General features: G+C 36.6%; 1 protein-coding gene and 1 pseudogene across 1 annotated transcript in view; both read left to right on the top strand.

Annotated features, from left to right (window-relative positions):
• The window catches only part of CCDC18 (coiled-coil domain containing 18), a 149,211-nt gene that overhangs the window by 10,479 nt on the left and 115,550 nt on the right, over window positions 1-23,182 (top strand). The window contains exons 6-12 of the mRNA XM_023509876.1: window positions 1,922-2,028; window positions 3,606-3,734; window positions 7,136-7,232; window positions 11,999-12,120; window positions 15,654-15,945; window positions 19,170-19,294; window positions 20,432-20,592. Coding sequence (XP_023365644.1) covers window positions 1,922-2,028; window positions 3,606-3,734; window positions 7,136-7,232; window positions 11,999-12,120; window positions 15,654-15,945; window positions 19,170-19,294; window positions 20,432-20,592 — 1,033 coding nt within the window. The remainder of the gene's footprint in view (window positions 1-1,921; window positions 2,029-3,605; window positions 3,735-7,135; window positions 7,233-11,998; window positions 12,121-15,653; window positions 15,946-19,169; window positions 19,295-20,431; window positions 20,593-23,182) is intronic.
• Window positions 10,549-10,855, top strand: LOC111723301 (annotated as a pseudogene).

Below are 23,182 nucleotides of genomic sequence, written 5' to 3'. Positions count from 1 at the left end.
GGTCCGGGCTGGGGATTCGAACCTGCCACCTTAGGTGTACGTGGCTGGCGCCTTAGCCGGTTGAGCTATAGGCGCTGAGCCGTTGTCATTGTTTTTTTAGCAGGTCTGGGTTGAGTTCAAACTCACCAGCCCCAGTGTATGTGGCCAGCACCCTAACCACTGAGCTATGGGTGCCACGCCATGTTGTTGTTTTTTTTGTTTGTTTTTTGACACAGGATCTCACTCTTTCACCCATGCTAGAGGGCAGTAGCATAATCGTAGTTCACTACAGCCTCAAACTCCTGGGTTCTAGGAATTCTCCGACTCAGTCTCCCTACTAGCTAGAACTACAAGCTCATGCCACCACATCCCACTAATTTTTTTATTTTTGGTAAAGATGGGCTCCCAGGTCTTGAACTCCTGGCCTCAAGCAATCTTCCCACATCATCCTCCCAAACCCAAGCATTACAGGCATGAACCACTGGCAGTGTTTGTGCTTACACTTCTTGCATCTTGCTCTTTCTGAGCCTTTTGCCCTCTATTCAGCTGCCATCTTGGTACTTCTCTCTGATGTTCGTCTAGATTGTGTCTACTCTTTCCCAAATCCTATGTTCTTTCTTAGTTTATTCTTTATGTAATTGGAGCATATTTTCCATTTGCTTCCTTGTCTAAAAATGTCTTAATTTCTCCCCCATTCATGATTGAAAATTGTATCAGGATTTTTAGGACATTGCTTTATTCTATCCTCTCTTGCTATTTTGAAAAGTCTGATGCTATTGTGAATCATTTTTCTTAGCATGTAACCTTTTCCCACCTGTGGAATAACCCTAACTGAGACCTGTCTTCTCATTTCTTCTGTCCTCCAGTGCTATTTTTGGGTCTGATGGTTTTATATTAATCCCCTTGGTTATAGGTCTACCTCATCCCTACTCATTGTTCTACCTCGTGTCCCAGAGTTCCAAGCCTCTCTTTTTTAGTTTCTTCAGATAATAAACCTCTACCTCTTTTCAGGTAGGCTTTTGCCTTGCTGTTAGTGTTCTGGGAGTGGGAAAAAGAGAGGGACTTGTCTGTAGAGACTTTGAACTGAATTCCTGGTTTTCCATCTAAGAAAACACCTGTCTTCTACCGTAGGCACTCAAATTCTCAACTTCTTTTTTGGGGATAATTCATTTTTTTAATTGATAGTCTCTTCCATATCATTTAGACTGTAAGATTCCTACCCTTCTACAATAGTTGCACTCTGCTACAGGTTGTAGGACTACTGTCCTTTTCTGTATTATTCAGAGATTTTCTCTAGGAAACATGTATTCTAAAATTAAGTTTTTGAATAATAAAATTTAGTGAGTATTTTCTTACATAATTTTTTATAATTTGATATTTTATATCTAATTTTCTGTCATCCTAGATGGTATCAGTAGAGATTCTGTTTTTTTCCCCTAAACAGCTGAGGGTAATGGCAGGAGGTTACATGTTGAGATTGGCTTTTGGTGATGAAGACATGCCTATGTAAATGTTGATTAAAGGAATAGATAGGATAGGCTTTCCATTGACTAATAATTGAAGAATCCTGTTGAACTTTTTCTGACAGGAAAAAAAACTAAAGACCAAGGTTAAATTATTTTATGAAAGTTTGCTAAAAGGCTCGGCGCCTGTGGCTCAAGCGGCTAAGGCGCCAGCCACATACACCTAAGGTGGCGGGTTCGAATCCCCAGCCCAGGCCCGCCAAACAACAATGATGGCTGCAACCAAAAAATGGCTGGGCGTTGTGGTGGGCACCTGTAGTCCCAGCTACTTGGGAGGCTGAGGCAGGAGACTCACTTGAGCCCAGGAGTTGGAGGTTGCTGTGAGTGTGATGCCATGGGACTCTACCCAGGGGGATAGCTTGAGGCTCCATCTCAAAAAAAAAAAAAAAAGTTTGCTAAAAATTGTTTCTGTGTTTTAGGTTTCTATGTTCGATTCTGTTCAACAGCAGGCAGCCAGTGTCCCAATCCTAGAAGAACAGATTATAAGTTTAGAAGCTGAAGTTTCAGCCCAAGATAAAGTTTTGAGGTAAGTGTATTTTTTTTTGTTTTTAGAGACAGAGTCTCACTTTATTGCCCTTGGTAGAGTGCTGTGGAGTCACAGCTCACAGCAACCTCCAATTCCTGGACTTAGGCTATTCTCCTGCCTCAGCCTCCCAAGTAGCTGGGACTACAGGTGCCTGCCACAACGCGCAGCTATTTTTTTTGTTGCAGTTTGGCCAGGGCCAGGTTTGAACCCGCCACCCTTGGTATATGGGCGCCCTACTCACTAAGCCATAGGCGCCACCCGGTAAGTGTACTTTTTATAGCTTTAAAGTTTTTAGTTTCTAATTCTACTTTTTCTTATATCTTGTTAAATCTTGTCCTCCATCTCTACCCAGTTAAATCTATAGTAATCAGTTGTCTTCGAACTTGTTGACTCTGTTTTCAGTATGTCATAACTCTTCTTGATTGCAGGTTACATGCAGAATGTAGGGGCTAAAAAGGATTCTTATGTATATGCTTTTATTAAAGATGAATTAGTTCACTTCTTGCCCCACATAGTAATATATACCCAGTGCTTCACTAGGAGTTCAGGAAATAAAATATAAAGAATCAGGCATTTTATAATTTATTCTCTTTTGTTTTTAATAAAGTGGGAAATACATACATATTAATACATACATACTCATATATTAATTTGAGTATTCTGAAAGTGTAGTTATGGGACTAGTAGTATTAGTGTCTTTGGGGAACTTATTAGAAATGCAAATTCTTAGGTCCCTTCTCAGGCTTATTGAATTACAAAGTGGGAGGTGAGACCCAGAAATCTGTGTTTTAACAGATTTGGGTGTGTATGATATACACTAAAGTTGTTTTTTTTACAAATCAGAATTTTATAATTTTCTTTGTAATATATTATTTTAAATTTATTTCTGGGTATTTTGTATGCTTGGTTATTATGACTTTGTTCCTGTTATATTCACTGCTAGTACACTTTAATTTTGTATCTTTAAAATTAAAGATTTTAATCAGGCTACTTTTGTTTTTTTTTGGCCGGGGCTGGGTTTGAACCCACCACCTCCGGCATATGGGGCCAGTGCCTTACTCCTTTGAGCCGATTTTAATGAAATATAATCATTTTGTAATTGGACTGTTCTTATATTCTTTTATTAATTCTAATAATTTTTCATTTAGATTTCCTGGGCTTTCCAGGTAGCTAATAATATTATCAGCAAATAAAGAAAACTTGTTTTTCCTTTCCAACATTTATACTTCTATTGCCTTTTCATTTTTGCTTGGTAGAACTGTCAGAAAAATTGTTGGATGTAAGGATGATAATAGTCATCTTTATCTAGTTTCTGAAGTATTTATGTATAGTAACGCTTCTAATATCTGGCTATGAAATATGTGAGCTATTATTTCAGATATATTTCATTTGATGGCAGTGTTCTTTTATTCCTTTTAAAAATTCTGACAGGTAATGAATATGTCTTTTCTTTGTTTCTTATTATCTATTTATTTTTCTTAACTCATTAATTTAAAGTAATAGAATTCCTAATGTTGAATTAATCTTGCATACCTGAAATAATCTCTCTAATTGTCTTTTTAAAATATTCTTTATAGAGAGGCAGAAGATAAATTAGAACAGAGTCAGAAAATGGTAATTGAAAAAGAACAGTGTTTGCAAGTGTCCAAAGAGGAATGTATAAAGCTGAAGGTGGACTTACTTGAGCAAACTAAACAAGGAAAAAGGTATGTGTTTTTAAAGCAAATAGTTTTTCTGAGGGGAGTAAAAAGATAGATTATGTATTTAAATGTCTAGTTAATTTTTGAAGTTTATGGAGACCAAGGAGACATGATAATTCAAAGCAGTAGGTGATCCTGGATCAGAAGGCAAAAAGAATCTATAAAGAACATTACTGGATAATTGGTAAAATTTGTATGTGGATTATATATTAGATAATAGTATTATATCAATTTAGATTTCTTAAATTTTATAGTTCTGTGGTTATACGAAGCAGTATCCTTATTCTTGGGAGAGTACATGCTGAAGTGTTTAGAAATGGAGGGTACTAATTACTCTGGAAAATAATTCAGTGTAAAAAAATCTCAAATGAAAAACAAAGTAGTTGTGGCAAAATATCAAAAACTGATGAATCAACATAAAGAATGTACAGGTTCGGAATATTTCTAAATAAAATGTTCAAAACATGATGCTGGGAGAATTGGTTATCAAATTTTTAAAAAGTAAATTAGTTCCCTGCCTCATTTTGTACCTATAAAAAATTCCCAAAGGGATTAAAGACACAATTGTGAAAAGAAAAGCTTTTAGAGAAAAAGTAAGGGAATATTTTTCAGGGTAAGGAAGAAAGTTTTCATTTTGTTTTATTTTATTTATTTATTGGGTGATTGATTGATTATTTGACAGGATCTCACTCTGTCATTGAGGCTAGATAGAGTACAGTGGCATGATTATAGCTCACTGCAGCCTCAAACTCCTGTGGTCGCAAATGATCCTCTTGCCTCAGCCTTCCAAGTACCTGAGGGTATAATCACAGAGTATCTACCATACCGAGCTAATCATTATATTTTATGTAGAGACAGGATCTGGATCTGTTATCCAGGCTGGTCTGAAACTCCTGGCCTCAAGCAGTCCTCTTGCTTCTGCCACCCAAAGTGCTGGAATTATAGGGTTAAGCCACTGTTCTCAGCCTATTTCATTTTATTTTATTTGTTTTTTAATGATGAGTCTATGTATTATTTATTATTGTTTTGATAGATTTAGGGGTATAAGTGATTTTGGGTGGTACATGGAAAAATTGTATAGTGATGGTATCTAGGTTTTTAGTGTACCTGTCACCCAAATAGTATATACATTGCACCTGATAGGTGGTTTTTCTTCCCTCACTCCCTTTCCTACCTCCTCCGCTCCAGCATCTCCAGTGTGTATTTTGTCACTCTGTGTCCTCCTGTTTACCCATTGCTTAGCTCTCACTTATAAGTGAGAACAAGTGGTATTTATTTTTTCATTCCTGCATCGCTACACTTAGGATAATGGTCTCCAGTTTAAATAAATACTATTTATTTATTTTTGTTTTTGTTGCATTTGCTTTTGGGGTCTTAGTGATGAATTCTTTGCCTAGGCCAATTTCCAGGAGAGTTTTTCCTAGGTTTTCTTCTAGAATTTTTATGGTTTCACATCTTCTATTCAAGTCTTTGACCAATCTTGAGATAATTTTTGTGTATGGTAAGAAGCAGGGATCTATCTTGGTTTTCATACATGTGACTATCTCATTTTCTCAACACTGTTTTGTCTGCTTTGTTGAAGATCAGTTGGTTGTTTACTTCTCAGTTCTCTATTCTGTTTCACTGATCTATTTGTTCTACTTAAGAACTCAGTGCCATTTACAGTAACTACAAACAAAACAACAACAACAAAAGTACCAAAACCTAGGAGTATACTTAAGCGCGGAGGTGAAAGATCTCCTCCCAACATCTTCGGCAACATATTCAAAAAATGCTTTCTTACTTTTCAAACACTTACTGCTGCAAATCTACACTGTCCTGATTACTTCAAATCAAGACACTCGCAAGGTCACAAATGAGTGAAACCCATCTAGAGGATCATTTGAAACTGGACCTCCATGCTACAACCAAATATTCAAATGCTTTCCAACAAAAACCAGACAAACATAGTAATTAAAAGTAATTAAGTTTAAATTTTTCATTTTTTGAAATTATTAGATATATAATAGATTTTACAAAATAATGTACATTTTTAAAATATATATAATTGAAATTTCTTGAATGCAGCTTTATTTAATTATAGCTAATTAATGCAGCCTTCCAACATGAAAAGGTTCCCTAACCCTGGCCTAAACTTTTTTTTTTTAACTGAAACTTTGGAACCAAATAGATATACTTAAGAACCATGTAGATCAGGAAATGAGGAATACTTTATTTGAACTTGGTTATAGTTGGGGCAAGGTAACAGAGAAGAGGCTGAAAATGCAGAAGATAAAGTTTCTGAAGGGAAAAGAGTTGAGATCCAGACTATATTAATTTACCTTGGATAAAAGGAAGATCACTAACTTCACTTATTTTAGAAAGAATGTGATGAGAATAGGTTTGAATATAAAAATGTTTTTAGGTGTGGATGTGATACTGACATGTATTCTCAATTTGTTGTACCAGCTGTGCCCAATATTCAATTCATTGTGAAAAGTATAGGGAAAAGGGCAGCGCTTGTGGCTCAGTGGGTAGGGTGCTGGCCCCATATACCGAGGGCGGCGGGTTCAAACCCGGCCCCGGCCAAATTGTGACAAAAACAGCCAGGTGTTGTGGCAGGCGCCTAAAGTCCCAGCTATGTGGGAGGCTGAGGCAAGAGAATCGCCTAAGTCCAGGATTGGAGATTGCTGTGAGCTGTGACGCCATAGCAGTCTACCAAGGGCGATAAAGTGAGACTCTGTCTCTACCAAAAAAAAAAAAAGTATAGGGAAAGGTCAGGGTCAGCTCAGCAGTAAGGTGGCAAGGTTGAGTTTTTTAAAACAGTGCATAGTAGTGGTTGGAGTTTTTTGTTCAGATTTTTATATCTTTTATCAGAAGTTACTTCTTTTTAAAATACTTATTTTTTAAATTTACTTGACCTTTGCAGAGAAATATTTACAAATTCTATTTCACAGAATAGAAATTTACTGAGTGTCACAGAATTTACTGAGCATCCTTAAAATTCCAGATAATAGACTGATTCTATAATACCTAACATTTGAAAATTTATCTTCCAGCCCAGGCTATTTCTCTAATATATCTTTCCCAGGTTTGGGGGGAAAAATGCCAACACATAAGAATTTATGTATATTTCAAAGTTTATAAATGTTCTGTGTTTATTTTTCATATTGATAGAATGAAAAAAATTTTATAGTATAATCTTCATTTTACAGTTTAAGTGTAACACTCTTTTTTAAGAGAAATCTCCTTCTCTTGAATTTATTTTCTTGAACTTATTCTCTCTCTTATATTTAAGGATTATCTTGGAACTTAACTACTCAAATCCAAAGCATGGACAAAACATTCTTTACATTTTTTTTTTCCTTTTACACGCTTTAGAGCTTTCTTTATTTCTATTTCTGTTCATTATCCCTTTTAAACTTTAGAGCTGAACGACAAAGAAATGAGGCACTATATAATGCTGAAGAACTGAGCAAAGCTTTCCAACAATATAAAGAAAAAGTGGCTGAAAAACTGGAAAAGGTAAGAGGTAGTTGTGCAAATTCAGTGTTTTATATTACTTTCCATATTCTAAAAATAAAGGTAGACATAACTAAAATATGTATTTTTATAATTGAGGCTGAGAGTAAGTTTTATGATCTTATAATGAAATCATTGAATAAAGAATTTATAAATACTAGTTAAGGATGGTGTTCACTAGTCTTTTTATTATCAGCAGAAACCTTTTTATCCAAAGAGGGAAAACTGTTGAGACAGGAGAAGGAATAAAATAGAGAGAAAGATGAAGTGTGTGAGCAGAGGGTAGAGCTAGAGAAGTAGAAGCAGGAAATTCATTTTCATCACTTCAGTGAAAATGGACACAGGATAAGTTATGTAGCTTTCTACAAGTCTCCTTGACCTACTACCCTGAGAGGGGCTTACTTCTTCCTCTCGGAGGGAAGATTCCTTGAACTGGTTCTATATAGAAATATAGTGACTTTATTACCATACATGTATTACCTTTGCTTTATATTCTTAAGTAATACCACATAGTAATGAAACCTGTATGGAAGAATACCCAATATGGACATTCAGATACTGAGCTTAGAGAGAGGTCTGATAAAGAGAAACTGATAATGAGAGATTTCTCTTTTGAGATAGTAATTAAATCAGAGGAAATTAATGATTCTGTTCCAAGAAAGGTGGAAGGTCAGAAGAAAGAATGTTTAAATAGAAAGAGAGAGTAAGAAGATTTAAACAGGGCCAGGCGTGGTGGCTCATGCCTATAATCCTAGCACTTCGGAAGGCCAAGGCAGGTGGATTGCCTGAGCTTGCAGGTTCGAGATCAGCCTGAGTCAGAGTGAGACCCTGCCTCTAAAAATAGCTGAGTGTTGTTGCAGGTGCCTGTAGTCCCAGCTACTTGGGAGGCTGAGGCAAGAGAATTGTTTGAGCCCAAGAGTTTGAGGTTGGGTGAGCTATGATGCCATGGCACTCTACCAAGGGCAAAAGTAAGACTCTGTCTCAAAAAAAAAAAAAAAAAAAGGAAGATTCAAACTGTAGGTAACTAATGGGTATTCACTTATTAAACACTTACGAAGTTCCTTTTATATGCCAGGTACTGTCCTTGTCTCTGGGAGATTCAATGATACAAAGCATGTGACACTACTCCAAAGAGCACATTCTATTAAGATTGACAAGTATAGATGTAAAAAATAATTTCAGTATTTAGGAATAAGATACTACTTAAAGATAAGTAGTAGGTATGGTAGGGAAGGATGAAGGGGGGTTTAATAAACTTTGATGGGCTCAAAGAAGGCTTTACAGAGTAGGAGATGCTTGAACTAAATTGTGGCATATCACTGAACAGTGTTGAGCAGAGGAAATGATCAAATCTATGTTCTAGAAAGCTTACTGTGATATCAACTGAACATGTATTTGAGAGCTGAGAGACAAGTGAAGGAGACTCTGAAAGACCAGGCAGAAGATATTGAGGATGATGGAGTTGAGTAGACAGATAGGAGAGATGTTGAAGTTGGAGAATCAGTGGGATTTAGTGACACTTAAATTATATTAGAAGCAGCCAGTAAGAGAGAAAAGTATAGATATCTTTGGATTGCTGGTTTGAGTGACTGGTGGATGATTGCATCATGAATAAAAGTGGACAATTTGGGAACAAATACATACAACGAGTTCTATTTTGGAAATGTCTATAGAGTTAGGTTTCTATTAGGCATTTATATCTATAAGTCTGGTCTTAGATACTGAAATCTGTACTAGGGTTACAGATTTAAGAATTGACAGTACTTAATGAAGTGGTAAAAGCCTTAGACCTTGATAGAGTTTATGAAGAGTGAGAATAGGATGAAAAATACAACCCTAGGAAATAGTTCAGGAACTGGTAGAATAGCTTATGAAAGATATTGAGAGGGAGTAATGAAAAAAGTTAGAGAATCAGGAATGTATGATTAAAAAAAGCCAACACGATAGAGCATCTTTAAAACAAGGTAATGGGTTTTAGTGCCAGATGGTACAAATTGGTCAAAAAAGGATGAGAACTGAGCCAGGGCTATTGGTTTTTATAATCAGAGGGCCATTAGATACTTTGTAGAAAGCAACTTTATTAAAGTAGTAGAGACAGAAAGCACAACCTCTGAAAAGGAAGAAATGGAAAGAGAGACAGTAGATGTAGCTAATAGACTATTCCTTATATAAAGTAAGTTAAGAGGAAATCAGGGGAGTGGTGGTGGATGAAAGTAGAAAAAGGGTAGGTGAGGAAAAAGGGGTTTTAGAACTAGGAATATCCTGAATATATTAGCAGGTTGAAGGACAGTAGCCATTGGAGGGGATGGCAGGGAGGACTGGAGATGTTGGAATTATATTTGAGAATGCATTTCAGGAGGCTGAGGCAAGAGAATTGTTTGAGCCCAAGAGTTTGAGATTGCTGTGAGCTGTGACACCAGGACACTCTACCAAGGGCAACAAAGTGAGACTCTTGTCTCAAAAAAAAGCAGAGATGAGATATTGTTTAATAAAATAATGGCACTTCTTTTCCTTATGGGAAAAGTAGATAAAAATATAGAAGAAAGGTCAGATGCAATGGCTCTTGCCTGTAATCCTAACATTCTAGGACCAAGATGAGAGAATTGCTTGGGATCAGGAGTTTGAGACTAACCAGAGCAAGAGCAAGACCCCGTCTCTACTACAAATAGAGAAAAATGGCTGGGCATGGTGGCATGCACTGTAGTCTCATCTGCTCAGGAGGCTGGGAATTGCTTAGGCCCAGGAGTTTGAAGTTGCAGTGAGCTACAATGATGCCGCTGCATCATTGGTGATGCATCATTGCACCAATGATCATCATTTGGTGACAGAGCTAGATTCTGTCTCCAAAAAAAAAAGAAAGAGAAGAAAAATAAGTTTTAAGTGGACAAAAGAAGGAGAACTGAATGATTTTAAATTAAGTCTTTGGTCTCATAAGTTAACATGTTGCTGAAGGGATTTTTATAGTGTGAGGGTGGCAGGAGAAATTTTGGAAACTTGGGGTGTTTCTTATAACATAAGTGTGATAAGGAAAGGCAAGAAAATAGCTAAAACTTTCAAAGAGAATATGTAAAAAGAGAAGAGCAGAGTCAAAAATGACCAGTTAATAAAAGGTAGAAAAGAAGGGTGGCCAGAGTCAAGTATAATATCGTCACGATAGCTAATGGATAAAAGAGTTTAGAAAAGTTATCAACTATGTTAGGTACTTAAGTCAAGGGGGAAGACTTCATTTGGTTACAAAGAAGCCATTCCTTAGTTCATAATAAAAATGTAAATACCACTTAGCTGTATAAAACATTGAAACCTCATTAGGTTAGAGGTGATGCTGCTGTTCTGTGGGCTGCGGGAATGGGCCCATTGCAGAGGAGGGACAGCACTGCTACCGCTTTGCCTGTAACACCTGCCCCTACATGCACATCACCCTCAAGGTGACAAATCGGAAGTATCTGAAGCTGAAAGAAGTGGATGATGTACTTGGAAGAGCAGCTGCCTGTACTGCAGAGGCATGTCCCAAATGTGAACATCCGCGTGCTTGCTTCATGCACCTTCAGACCTGCTCTGCAGATGAGCCAATGACCACCTTCTCCAAGTGCTGAAATGCTCAGTGTGGACACAGCTGGAGGGATTAAGGCCAGGGTGGCCAGGCTGCCTAGGCTGCCTGAGTGTCTGCTTACCCTGTCCCTTAGGTTGCATTCTCAGCTAGGAGTATGATTGGTGTGTCCTGAGGGTCTGACAGAAAACTAACCCTTTTGAGCGTCAAGAAAAGTAGCCTATTTGCCAATCAGAATGAATGGATGAAGTTATTAATGTCCAGGGAGTTTTCATGTGTGGGAAGGAGGCCAATAACTAGGTATTCTCTGTTTAAGGTCCTGGTTAGTCATCTTTTACATTTATTGGGCAGTTGATATTCTCTTACCATCAACCAACACTCTTAAATATTTATAATGTCTCTAAATGTTTATAACTGTCTCTAAATATTTAACTCCTTAATTGTAAACTTATTTAATCAGAATTTATTTTGATTGTTCATTAAAATGGAAAATCTAAAACGAAAGAAATCTTAAGTGTGAATTAGTTAATCAGATCATTATTTTGAAAGCCTTGGACAAGGTCTCTGTGGGAATAGAATATCTTAGAAGCAGTTTTTAATAACCTGATTTGTAGGAGGAGATAGAATAACAAGTAGGAAGAATATCCTTGGGAAGAGAGATGACTTTATGGAGAAAAGACCTTTCCTTTTATGATTATACTCAGCAGAGCCCTATAATTAGATGGATGTTAGAAACGGTAATGTAGGAATTGGAGCATATCTGCCCAGACCTCTAGCCTGGATGCTGGACTTCTATCTGTTTTACATTTTGGGGTATGGTTTCAGTGAAAATAACTTCTCTGGAATGTTTGCACAGAAATTAGTAATTTGAATGTAGCATCCCTATGTGAATTGCTTGCCTTGTTCACATGAGGCAAGTATTTTTGCTTTCTGGTGACTGTGCTATTGTCCTCCTGTTATGGGCTTTTAAGGATTTCTAGACAAGTAGTAGCATCCTCCTCCCTTTCCTTTGTTACTGCCCAAGAACTTGACTTTGCTTTCTTTCACTATAAGGCTTAAATGTATGGAATATGTAGTCTGCTCTCCCGCTTCTTTCTCAAATCACTACTTAGATTTTTAGTTGGAAGCGTGTATGACCTAAATGTATGACCCCATTAGTATGAAGCATGTATGACCCAAAATTATGACCACATTAGTATGTACACTTAAATTATTGTTTTAGGTTCAAGCTGAAGAAGAAATACTAGAGAAAAACCTAATAAAATGTGAAAAAGAAAATCAACAGCTACAAGAAAAGTGTGGTCTATATAAAAGTGAAATTGAAATTCTAAAAGAGAAATCAAGGTACAGTATCCTGTTGTGGAAAAAGGAGTTTTGTGTCAAAATAGAAAAAAAAAAACCCCACACATTTTAAAACATATTTTGGGCTGGGCATGGTGACTCATGCCTGTAGTTCTAGCAGTCTGGGAAGCTAAGGGGAGCAGATTGCTTGAGCTCAGGAGTTCAGGATGAGTCTGAGCAGAAGTGAGACTCCATCTCTATTAAAAATAGCACCATGGCTAGTGTCTGTTGTCTTAGCTACTTGGAAGGCTGAGGCAGGAGGATCACTGTAAACCAGGAGTTTGAGGTTGCTGTGAGCTAGGCTGATGCCATGATACTCTAACCTAGGCAACAGAAAGAGGCTCTGTCTCGAAAAAAAAAAAAAAATCATTTTTTATATACTGTCTTTATGGGCTTACATTATGTTTAAGGATAGGTTTCATGGCCCAAACTGTTTCCTAGGTATAAGGTTAGAGTTATAAGTTAAATAAAATGTGTTAATGCCAATTTAATTGTAAATATAGAATAATACTGATCAACATTTTTGCTTTCCATATGTTTAGAAAAAATTAGCACAGACATAATGTCCTTATAGTACGAAAACCTTGGCTAGCTGGTAAAATATGTATAATAGCAGATGCTCTGATAAAAATAATCCTGAAAATCATAAAAAGTCCCTTAATCTAAAATTCTCATTTATAAGTGAAGAATCGGAGGCCCAGAAAGTAGCTGTTATATATCCAAAGTCAGGAAAGTAGATCAAAGTCTTCCAATTCCTGTCTCTCTCTCTAGTATATCATGTTGTCTTCTCAGAACTAACCCCTGACAACATTCAGAGATTAATCAGTTCTTACTACTTCAAGATACACTTAAGGAAAAAAAATGCTACTACTTACACTATGATAGAGTGCTTTATCTCTTAAATTTTTATTTTAAAAACAAAAAAAAGAAAACAAAATTTTATTTTACACTTTATGAAAGAATTCTTTTACTTAATTAGGCATGATTTCTTAAATCACATGTTGCTTTTTTTATAGAAAGGAAAATATAAGTGAAATAAATTGATTAAGATTTTCTTTTTTTTTTTTTTTTTTCCAAATTGCAATCTGGGACACAATCCTATTTATTCTGGATGACACTGAGTTCACACCTAGTTCAGGGAATAGACATCCATAAGAACAACCAAAACACTATGTCACCAAACTCTAACACGTGATTGTGCTCTGTTGGGTTCACATCTACAAAGTACAAAGGCAGAGGATTTCAGGTGTGGAGACCAATTTGCTTTTGCTGCTACATTAATTGTCAATCATCATCTTCAAGATTTCCAGACTGTTCTAGAATAAGGAGTAGTCCTTTTTTTATCTGGTGGCTTAAAGTAGAAATAAACAGGCACTGCTGGATTCTGCATCAGGATTTTCTGCCATCGTTTTCAGCTTTACTTCAATGGCTTTTATCTTTACAATAACACTTAGATTAGACTGAGTAGGCGCAGTGCTTGAGGATGGCTCAGACTGATTGGAAGGATCTTATTCTTGTTATGATCATATCTCTTTACTTGAGCATGTGCCCACTGCACCACCAGCTTCTTAGACAGAGCCAGCCTGCTACTGAGACAGACACTCACTGGATGACTCATTTTGCTTATTTGTGCTGTCTGCATTGTGCCCTCAGCTCATGCCCAGAAAGCAGGTCCCAACTCCATCAACCAGCAGACCTCCAGATGTGACTGCCTTCACCTTAACACTGCCCACTGCCAGGCTGCCTGTCACTCTAGCTAAGATTTTTTTTTTTTTGAGACATAGTCTCACTCTGTTGCCCTGGGTAGAGTGCCCTGGCATCACAGCTCGCAGCAATCTCAAACTCTTGTGCTTATGCAATTCTCTTGCCTCAGCCTCCCAAGTAGCTGGGACTACAAGTGCCTGCCACAATGCCCAGCTATGTTTTTGTTGTTGTTGTCATTGTTTAGCTGGCTCGGGCTGGGTTTGACCCTGCCAGCCTCCATGTGTGGCTGGCGCCATAAACACTGTGCTAAGATTTTAAAACTTTTTGTTTAGAATCTAAAATGTCCATGTTTTTCAACCACAGTATCTTCCTCTGCACAACATTAAGAGTGTTGCTGATGTAGTTATTTCTTTCTTTCTTTTTTTTTTTTTTTGAGACAGAGCCTCATGGTGTCACCCTGGGTAGAGTGCTGTGACATCACAGCTCACAGCAATCTCCAACTCCCAGGCTCAAGCGATTCTCCTGCCTTTGCCTCCCAAGTAGCTGGGACTACAGACGCTTGCCAGAATTCCTGGCTATTTTTGGTTGCAGCCATCGTTGTTTGGCAGGCGCAGGCTGGATTCAAACCCGCCAGCTCAGGTGTATGTGGCTAGCGCCTTAGCCACTTGAGCCACAGGTGCTGAGGAGATGTAGTTATTTCTTAAAATAATCCTTCTAAGAACAAGTCAGTAATGCTGCACTCTTGAGCTGACTTTACAATTATGTAGGGCCAATTTTTTTTTTTTTTTGAGACAGAGTTTTCCATTGTTGCCTAGGCTGGAGTGCAATGGTGTTGTCATAGCTTACTGTAACCTCCAACTCCTGAGCTCAAGCGATCCTCCTGGCTTAGCCTTCTGAGTAGTTGGGACTACATGTATATGCCACCACACCCAGCTAATTTTTTTTTCTTTTTGTAGAGATGAGATCTTGCTGTGTTACCGAGGCTGATCTCAAACTGCCAGTCTCAAGTGATCCTCCTGCCTTGCCCTCCCAAAGTGCTAGTATTAACATGCTTGAGCTATTACTTCTGGCCAGGCCAGTTTGCTTTGGACTCCTGTTTCAGGAATCTTGCTGTATATCTGATTTAACATGTACCCCATTCCTTCCCTAAGCATTTGTTTTTGTTCGAAGTGTCCCATTATTGTCTCCTGATTTTTCTTCCCATTTGTATACACTCCTTCTACTAGTTTTACTGCAGGTTCTTTAGATGTTTCACAGGAATGAAACTATATTGCAACTACTGCTTAGCTGACAACTATCTTAAGGAACTATTGATAATTTCAATTTCAGTGATGTTAAAACTGCAAAAAGTAAACTGATGAAATACAACAATAGTTCTAAGCACAAGATTGTTCCAGTGTTTGACTTGTTTTAATAGATAGATGTATATATTCAAAAATGGTAATAATCTGTTAATGGAAACTTAGACTTTAACTTGTAGAGTTCATGATTCTTTTTATTACAGTATCCAAAACTGTCTCAATGCTACAGAATGGTGTGTTGGAGTTATATTTCCTATCTTACACAATTTTAAAGGGAGCAGAAATACTTCTAAGATATGCTTCTTTTCTTCCCTACTGTTTACTGTGAGACAGTGGGAAAGTACATAAATGTTTATGCCTCAGTTTCCTCAGGAAATCATAATAATGCTAACTATATAAAGTCAGGAGTGCCTGGCATGCAGAAAGTGGGCACTAACTAAATGTGAGGAGGTGTCAATTCAAAAAATTTTAGAAGTGAGATTTCTCTCGAGTACATATTTTATTTTTATTTTTATTCCTTTTTCTTCATAGACAGTTAAAAGAAGAAAATAACAATGGAAAAGAAAAATTAAGGGTAATGGCAGTGAAAAATTCAGAAGTCATGGCCCAGTTAACTGAAGCTAGACAAAGTATTCTGTCGCTAGAAAGTGAGTTAGAGGACAAAGATGAAATACTTAGACAAAAATTTTCTCTAATGAATGAAAACCGAGAATTAAAGGTTCGTGTTACAACACAAAACGAGCGACTCGATTTGTGTCAGCAAGAAATTGAAAGTTCGAGGGTAGAAATGAGAACTTTGGAAAAACTTATGTCCCAGTTGCCAGTAAGTATGTGTGAAGAGAAATATACTGTACTTGATTAAGTAATGGAAGAGAAATGTTTTACTGAAGTGTTTTATAAAAGACCATCATTTTGTCTTGCTTTAGTAGCTTCCTTTCCTACCTATCGATACCTCCAGTCATCAATTTCTTTGCTATCTACTCTCTATTTTCCCCCTCACACTTGCTGTTCTGCTGTTTTACCCTTTCTCTCTCGAGTACTGTATATAAGAATGGCACAGAATTTTTTTTAAAAAAAAAACTTTATTGAAGTATTGTTTATAAATCATTAACCCATTGTAAGTGTGCCAGTCCAGATTTTTAGGAAATTTATAAGTTTTGTAACAATCAGCATAATCTAGTTTTCAAACAGTTCTATCATCTCCCAAAGATACCTTGTACCCAGTTATAATTGGTCCCTGTACCCACACCCACTCCTAGGAAGTCACTAATAGTTTCTACCTCTATAGATTTGTCATTTCTAGCCATTTCATATAAATCAAATTATATAATATGTGATCTTTTGCATTCTTAATGTTTTTGAGTGTTCTCAGTGTTTCATTTTTTTTATTGTTTATTTGTTTTGTATTTTTATTTATTTTTTGAGACAGATTCTGACTCTTTCTCTCTGGTTACAGTGCCGTGGAATCCGCATAGCTCATAGCAACATCAAACTCTTGGGCTTAGGTGATCCTCTTTCCTCAGCCTCCCAAACAGCTGGGACTAAAGGCTTGCACCACCACTCCTGGCTAGTTTTTGTGTTTTTAATAGGGATAGAGTCTCGCTCTTGTTCAAACTCCTGAGCTTCAGTAATCCACCTGCCTTAGCCTCCCAGAGTGTGAGGATTACAGGTGTGAGCCACCACATCCAGCCAGTATTTCATTTTTTTATTACTAAATATTTGACGGTATGGATATACCTTTTTTTTTTTTTTTTTGAGACAGAGCCTCAAGCTATTCCCCTGGGTAGAGTGCTGTGGCATCACAGCACACAGCAACCTCCAACTCCTGGGCTCAAGAGAGTCTCCTGCCTCTGCCTCCCAAGTAGCTGGGACCACAGGCGCCTGCCACAATGCCTGGCTATTTTTTGGTTATAGCCATCATTGTTGTTTGGTGGGCCCGGGCTGGATTGGAACCGGCCACCTTAGGTGTATGTGGCTGGCGCCTTAGCCACTTGAGCCACCAGCGCCGAGCTAATATACCATATTTTATTTATCCATTTATTAGTGGCATTTGGATACATTTTTTGTTTTTGAGTTCCAAAAACAAAGTTTTGAAAGTTGAGTTTCGAATTCCAAAGTTTTTCAGGAATACTTAACAGGTCATTATGTAGAAATGTTTTCATTTCCCTTAGGTATATCCCATACATAGAATTGTAGAATTTGTAGGTCATTGGTAAATTTATACCAAATTATTTTCTAAAATGTCTACACCATTTTACATTCTTGCCAGCAGTGTATGAGGGTTCCTCTTGCTACCCATCCTTGCCAACACTTGTTACTATCTGTCTTTTTCCTTATAGCCATCTCAGTGTGTGTGCGTGATATTACATTGTGGTTTTAATTTGCATTTCCCTGATGGCTAATGTTGAGCAACTTTTCATGGACTTTTTAGAATGTTATATAGAACTGTAAAATATTTTTATTTTAATGGTCTACCACCTTTTCTATTTGTTTGTTATATATGAACATATAAATAAGTGAGATTAGGAAGAAGATAACTTTATCTGTGTTAGATATAAAATAAAGGTATGATCAGTAGAAAACTAGAGATAAAAGTATCATGATTGGTTTCAAATATAAATGTATGGTAGGCTAGATGATACAGTCTTACCAATATTAACCATGCAATTTTGAACTAAAAAGGTATATTAGAAGTCATCTCATTCAATACCATCATTAAATTGATAAAGAAATTTAGATCTGGGGTGGTGCCTGTGGCTCAAAGGAGTAGGGCACTGGCCCCATACGCCAGAGGTGGCGGGTTCAAACCCAGGCCCAGCCAAAACAGCAAAAAAAAAAAAAAAAAAAAATAGAAATCTAGATCTAGCTCTGCGCCTATAACTCAAGAGGCTAAGGCGCCAGCCACATACACCAGAGCTGGCAGGTTCAAATCCAGCCGGGCCTGCCAGACAACAGTGACAACAGCAACCAAAAAATAGCTGGGTAGTTATGGCAGGTGCCTGTAGTCCCAGCTGCTTGGGAGGCTGAGGCAAGAGAATCGCTTAGGACCAAGAGTTAGAGGTTGCTGTGAACTGTGATGCCACAGCACTCTAGCCAGGGCAACAGCTTGAGGCTCTATCTCAAAAAAAAAAAAAAAGAAATCTAGATCCAAGGAAGTAAAAAACATACCCCAACTAAGAAGTAGCAGAATTTAACTAGAATATATCAATCTTAGTTCTTGTATCTGCTTTCCTGGGATGCTACTTAATGGCTTGGATTTTTAATACACTGTTTGCTTTTGAAATTTGAAAGTAATTACATGCAGATAGGAATTTTAAATTTATATTCTGATTTTTGCCCAGTGTCAAGAATTATTTGACAGATGATTCTGAAGGTGGTATGGTAATGAATCCTTGACATGTGTTTCATATAGTGCTAAGAATGATATGATTAGGATGTGTAATTTGGGTATATTTTGAAGGTAGTAGTCATTAAGTGCTTCTTTTACTCCTCCTTGTAACCAGTTTTAAAAATTATATATTATTCAAACATACAGGAAAGTAAAGAAAGCAATCTAGCATAATATTTGCCAAAATCTGGGGCACATATTACCATATCAGCTTTAGATTTTTTAAAAATACATATTTACAGATAATTTCTTTATGTACCTGATTAGGTCCTAATTCTCTTCCTCTCTTCTGGGAAGTAGCAACTATTCTGAAATTCATGTGTATCCTTCAAATACAGATACATCTAAATATACATATGTGTGTATATATATATACATATATATATTGCATTGTTATTTTTAAAAATACTGTTTGCCACTATAATTTTTCACTCAAAATTACAAGGCATATCTATATTATATAACTTAGGTTTATCTCAGCTATTGTGGTTTCCCCTTATCTTAATATTTTATAATTTGCTTATATATTCTCCTGTTGATGAACATTAAATTTCATCAGGTTTATTTCTATTAAATTTGTATAATTTTTCTGAATAAAGAAGCAGTTACATCCCACTTACATATTATAAGCTTATTTATGTTTGTTTTTAAACTTGCAGTTAAAAAGAGAAGTACTTGGTTTTAAATCATCTCTTTTTAAGCACCAGATGAATAGTTTGTCAAAGAACGAAGACAGTTGCATTGGCTGCTGTGAGGCAAATAAATTGATGATTTCAGAACTGAGGTACAATTTTCAGGTTCTAAATTTATAGCAAAGAATGATTTTAGTGGTAATTAAATTGATTAATTAAGAAATTTTTAAAATACATAGACAAATCCAGAAAGTATTATAACAAATGTCCGCAATTTTGTAGCTAAGAATTGATTATCGACATTTTGTGATAGTCGTTTCAAATCTGTTTCTCTAAATAAAAAATAAAATATTACAGGATAAGTAATACCTTCTGCTCCTTGCTGCTAGTCTCATTTTCGTAAGTATCCAAAAGACTAGATGTGTGTGTTTCTATCATTTTGTATATGTTTGCCTTCACACACATTAAGTATAAATGTATTGTTATGTTTATATTGTTTGTAGTTTTATTTTTTCACTCAGGATTATTTAAAAAAAGTGTCCAGGCTCGGCTCCTGTGGCTCAAGCGGCTAAGGCGCCAGCCACATACACCTAAGGTGGTGGGTTCGAATCCCCAGCCCCGGCCCGCCAAACAACAATGATGGCTGCAACCAAAAAATGGCCAGGCGTTGTGCCAGGCGCCTGTAGTCCCAGCTACTTGGGAGGCTGAGGCAGGAGACTCGCTTGAGCCTAGGAGTTGGAGGTTGTTGTGAGCTGTGATGCCACAGCACTCTACCCAGGGGAATAGCTTGAGGCTCCATCTAAAAAAAAAAAATTGTCCATATGGAGATAATCATTGATGAATGAATGGGTTTGTGTGGTTAGTTTAAAGTAAGCTGTATAAGATTCTATCCTATAACTATGTCACAATTTATATATATATTCCTTTATTGATAGTTATCTTGTTTCTACTTATTTTCTGTGACAAATAGTGCTATAAAGAATACCCATATCCATGTTTTCTTGTACATCTATATAAGAGTTTCTCTAGTTTATATATCTAAAAGTGAAATTGCTGGGTCATGGAATATGCAAATTTTTAGTTGTACTAGGTACTCTCAAGTTTGTAAAGTGGCTGAACCAATTTACAGTCTTACCAGTGGTATACAGGAGTTTCCATATCCTGCCTGAGAATGGACTAATATCAGAATTCAAAAATTTTTACCAAATTGAGAGATGAAAAGTAGTATAGTAAGAGATATTTCTATAGAATTTTTCTAATAATTTTTTACTGCTTTTCTTTTGTACCAGGATAAAGCTTGCAATAAAAGAGGCAGAAATTCAAAAGCTTTATGCGAACTTGAGTACAAGTCACTTATTTCAGAGTGTTAGTTTTTGTAACGACAGCCAAGAAAGTAGCAAATTAACTTTGTTAGAAGCAGAACCTGTGAAACTAGGTGGTCATCAAGTAGGTAAGTATATTATATTGAGTTATTTTAATAAATTATGATTAGAATTCTTAATAATCATTTTATAAGAAATTGGATAATCAGGGTGATACCTGTGGCTCAAGGAGTAGGGCACTGGCCCCATATGCCAGAGGTGGTAGGTTCAAACCCAGCCCTGGCCAAAATCTGCCAAAAAAAAAAAAAAAGAAATTGGATAATCAGCCGTTTGATTTCTATTACCAAACTACTGGACAATAATATGTTGTTAGTAATTACGTCTGGTAAGTTAGCAAAAATTAACTTCAGAATTCTTGGACTTTGCATCATTCTTTATGAATATAATTTATTGAAAATTAATATCCCATCAAATGTACCCATTTAAAATATGCAATTTGATAAGTTATGTCACTTTTTTTGTTTTTCAGTTTTTGGCCGGGGCTGGGTTTAAACCCGCCACCTCCAGTATATGGGGCCAGTGTCCTACTCCTTTGAGCCATGGCACCACCCCTGTCACTTTTTTTTTATATGCTTATACTTTTGTTTCCATTACCACCATCAAGACGTATCTTCAATTAGGATTCTTTTGTACTTTCCTTCCCAGTTTGCTCTGGATTTAATTTGTTTTTAATGTTTATTAAAGCTAAAAGGTTAAATTATGGATTTTAACCCTTTCTTCTTTTCTCATGTAAATATTTAAGTGCAAAAACTTCCTTTAAGCTAGCGGTTCTCAACCTATGGGTTGCGACCCACAGGAACTGTATTAAAGGGTTGTGGTATTCCTAGGAAGGTTGAAAACAACAGCTTTAAGCAATACTTTGGTTGTATCCTACTAATCTTGATTTGTTTTATATTCATTTTCATTCAATTAAAAATACTTTAGCATCCCTTGTGTTTTCTTCTTTGACTCATAGGCTATGTTTATTTTATTTCCACATATTTGCAGATTTTTTTCAAATACTTTTGTGACTAATAACATGGTCAGGGAACACACTTTATATGATTTTATTTTCTTAAAGTTTTTTGAGGCTTGGTTTATTGGCCAACCAACCCATGCCCTATCTTGATGAAAGTACTAAGTGTACTTGAAAAAATTGTGTATTCTGTAATTGTAGGATGGAGTATTTTCTCAATGTCAAACATATTAAGTTGGTTGATAGTATTGTTTAAGTCTTCTTTATTCCTAGAGACTTTCTATGTATTTGTTTTATCAGTTACTAAGAGAGTAGAATTGAAGTCTTCAGCTAAAAATGTGGGTTTGTTCATTTTTTTGATTTTGTCAATCTTTGCTTCTTGTATTTTAAAGATAGTGTATACATAAAAATTGAAAAGGGTTATATCTTCCTGTTGAATGGACTTTTTTTTTTTGAGACAGAGTCTCACTATGTTACCCTTGGTAGAGTGCTATGGCGTCACAGCTCACAGCAACCCGGGCTCAAGTGATTCTCCTGCCTCAGTCTCCCGAGTACCTGGACTATAGGCACCTGCCACAATGCCTGGCTATTTGTTTTGTTGTTGTTGTAATTGTCATTGTTTTTTGGCAGGCCCAGGCTGGGTTCAAACCTCCAGCTCCTGTAGTACTACAGACACTTACAGGTATGTGCCTGTAGTCCCAGCTACTTGGGAGGGTAAAGCAGGAGGACCACTTGAGCTCAGGATTTTAAGGCTGCAGTGAGCTATGATGAAACCACTACACTCTCATATGGGCAACAGAGCAAGAAGCTATTTAAAAAACCAAATTTTTTTGTAGTGGTGGAAGTCTTGCTATGTTCCCAAGGTTGGTCTCAAGCTCCTGGCCACAAGCAATTCTCTTGCCTTGGCTTCTCAAAATGCTGAGATTACAGATGTGAGCTATCATTCTTGGGCTCTTTTTTCTACTATTGATTCATTATATTAATATATACTTTTATTTTTTTAGTAGTTCCCCAAAGGTAACACAGTCTGCCTTCAAATATAGTGGCTGTTAGCAGCCAAGAGAGAAATCAAATATCTAAATAATCAGAGAGAATAGGGAAGAAAATGATGGGTTTGGCAGAGAGAGTGCTGCTTATTGGAGGTAATAATATATATATAATATGCCATCGATTTTCTGACATCAAAGAACAGAGCCAATGACAGATTGATAGCCTAAAAAGTGAAAGACTGGATGTGGAGAATTGATGGGAAATGGCTGCTTATATATCTCTTGAAGGCAAAGTACATTTCTTCTGGTTTCCACATCTGTATGCATTCTCATGTCATCACCTACTTATACCTCTTTAAAGCACTCCTGAGAGTTCAGTACCCTTGGTTGGGAGATACATACATGTAAATAGTGGAGAAATGGTGTAATCAAACCAGTACTTCTGATAATCTCCAGTAATTTTTCAAAGCATTAATGAATTCTCATTAGCTAATTAGAGAGAAGGAAGATGGGAGTAGGAAGGATTCATTATTTGTAGCTTTTGAACCTGCATGTACATATGGTACATAAAAAGTCTTTGTGTGTGTGTGTGAGACAAGATCTCACTTTGTTACTCAGGCTAGAGTGCAGTATTGTCATCATAGCTTACTACGGTCTTAAACTCCTGGGCTCAAAAAAAAAAAAAAAAAAAAAGAAGAAAGCCCATCTTAACAG

This window comes from Otolemur garnettii, unplaced genomic scaffold (assembly GCF_000181295.1).
Source record: "Otolemur garnettii isolate 467f Iridium unplaced genomic scaffold, OtoGar3 scaffold00010, whole genome shotgun sequence".
Lineage (NCBI taxonomy): Eukaryota > Metazoa > Chordata > Mammalia > Primates > Galagidae > Otolemur > Otolemur garnettii.
Note: the sequence above shows the minus strand (reverse complement) of the source record. Positions and strands in the feature narration are given on the sequence as shown.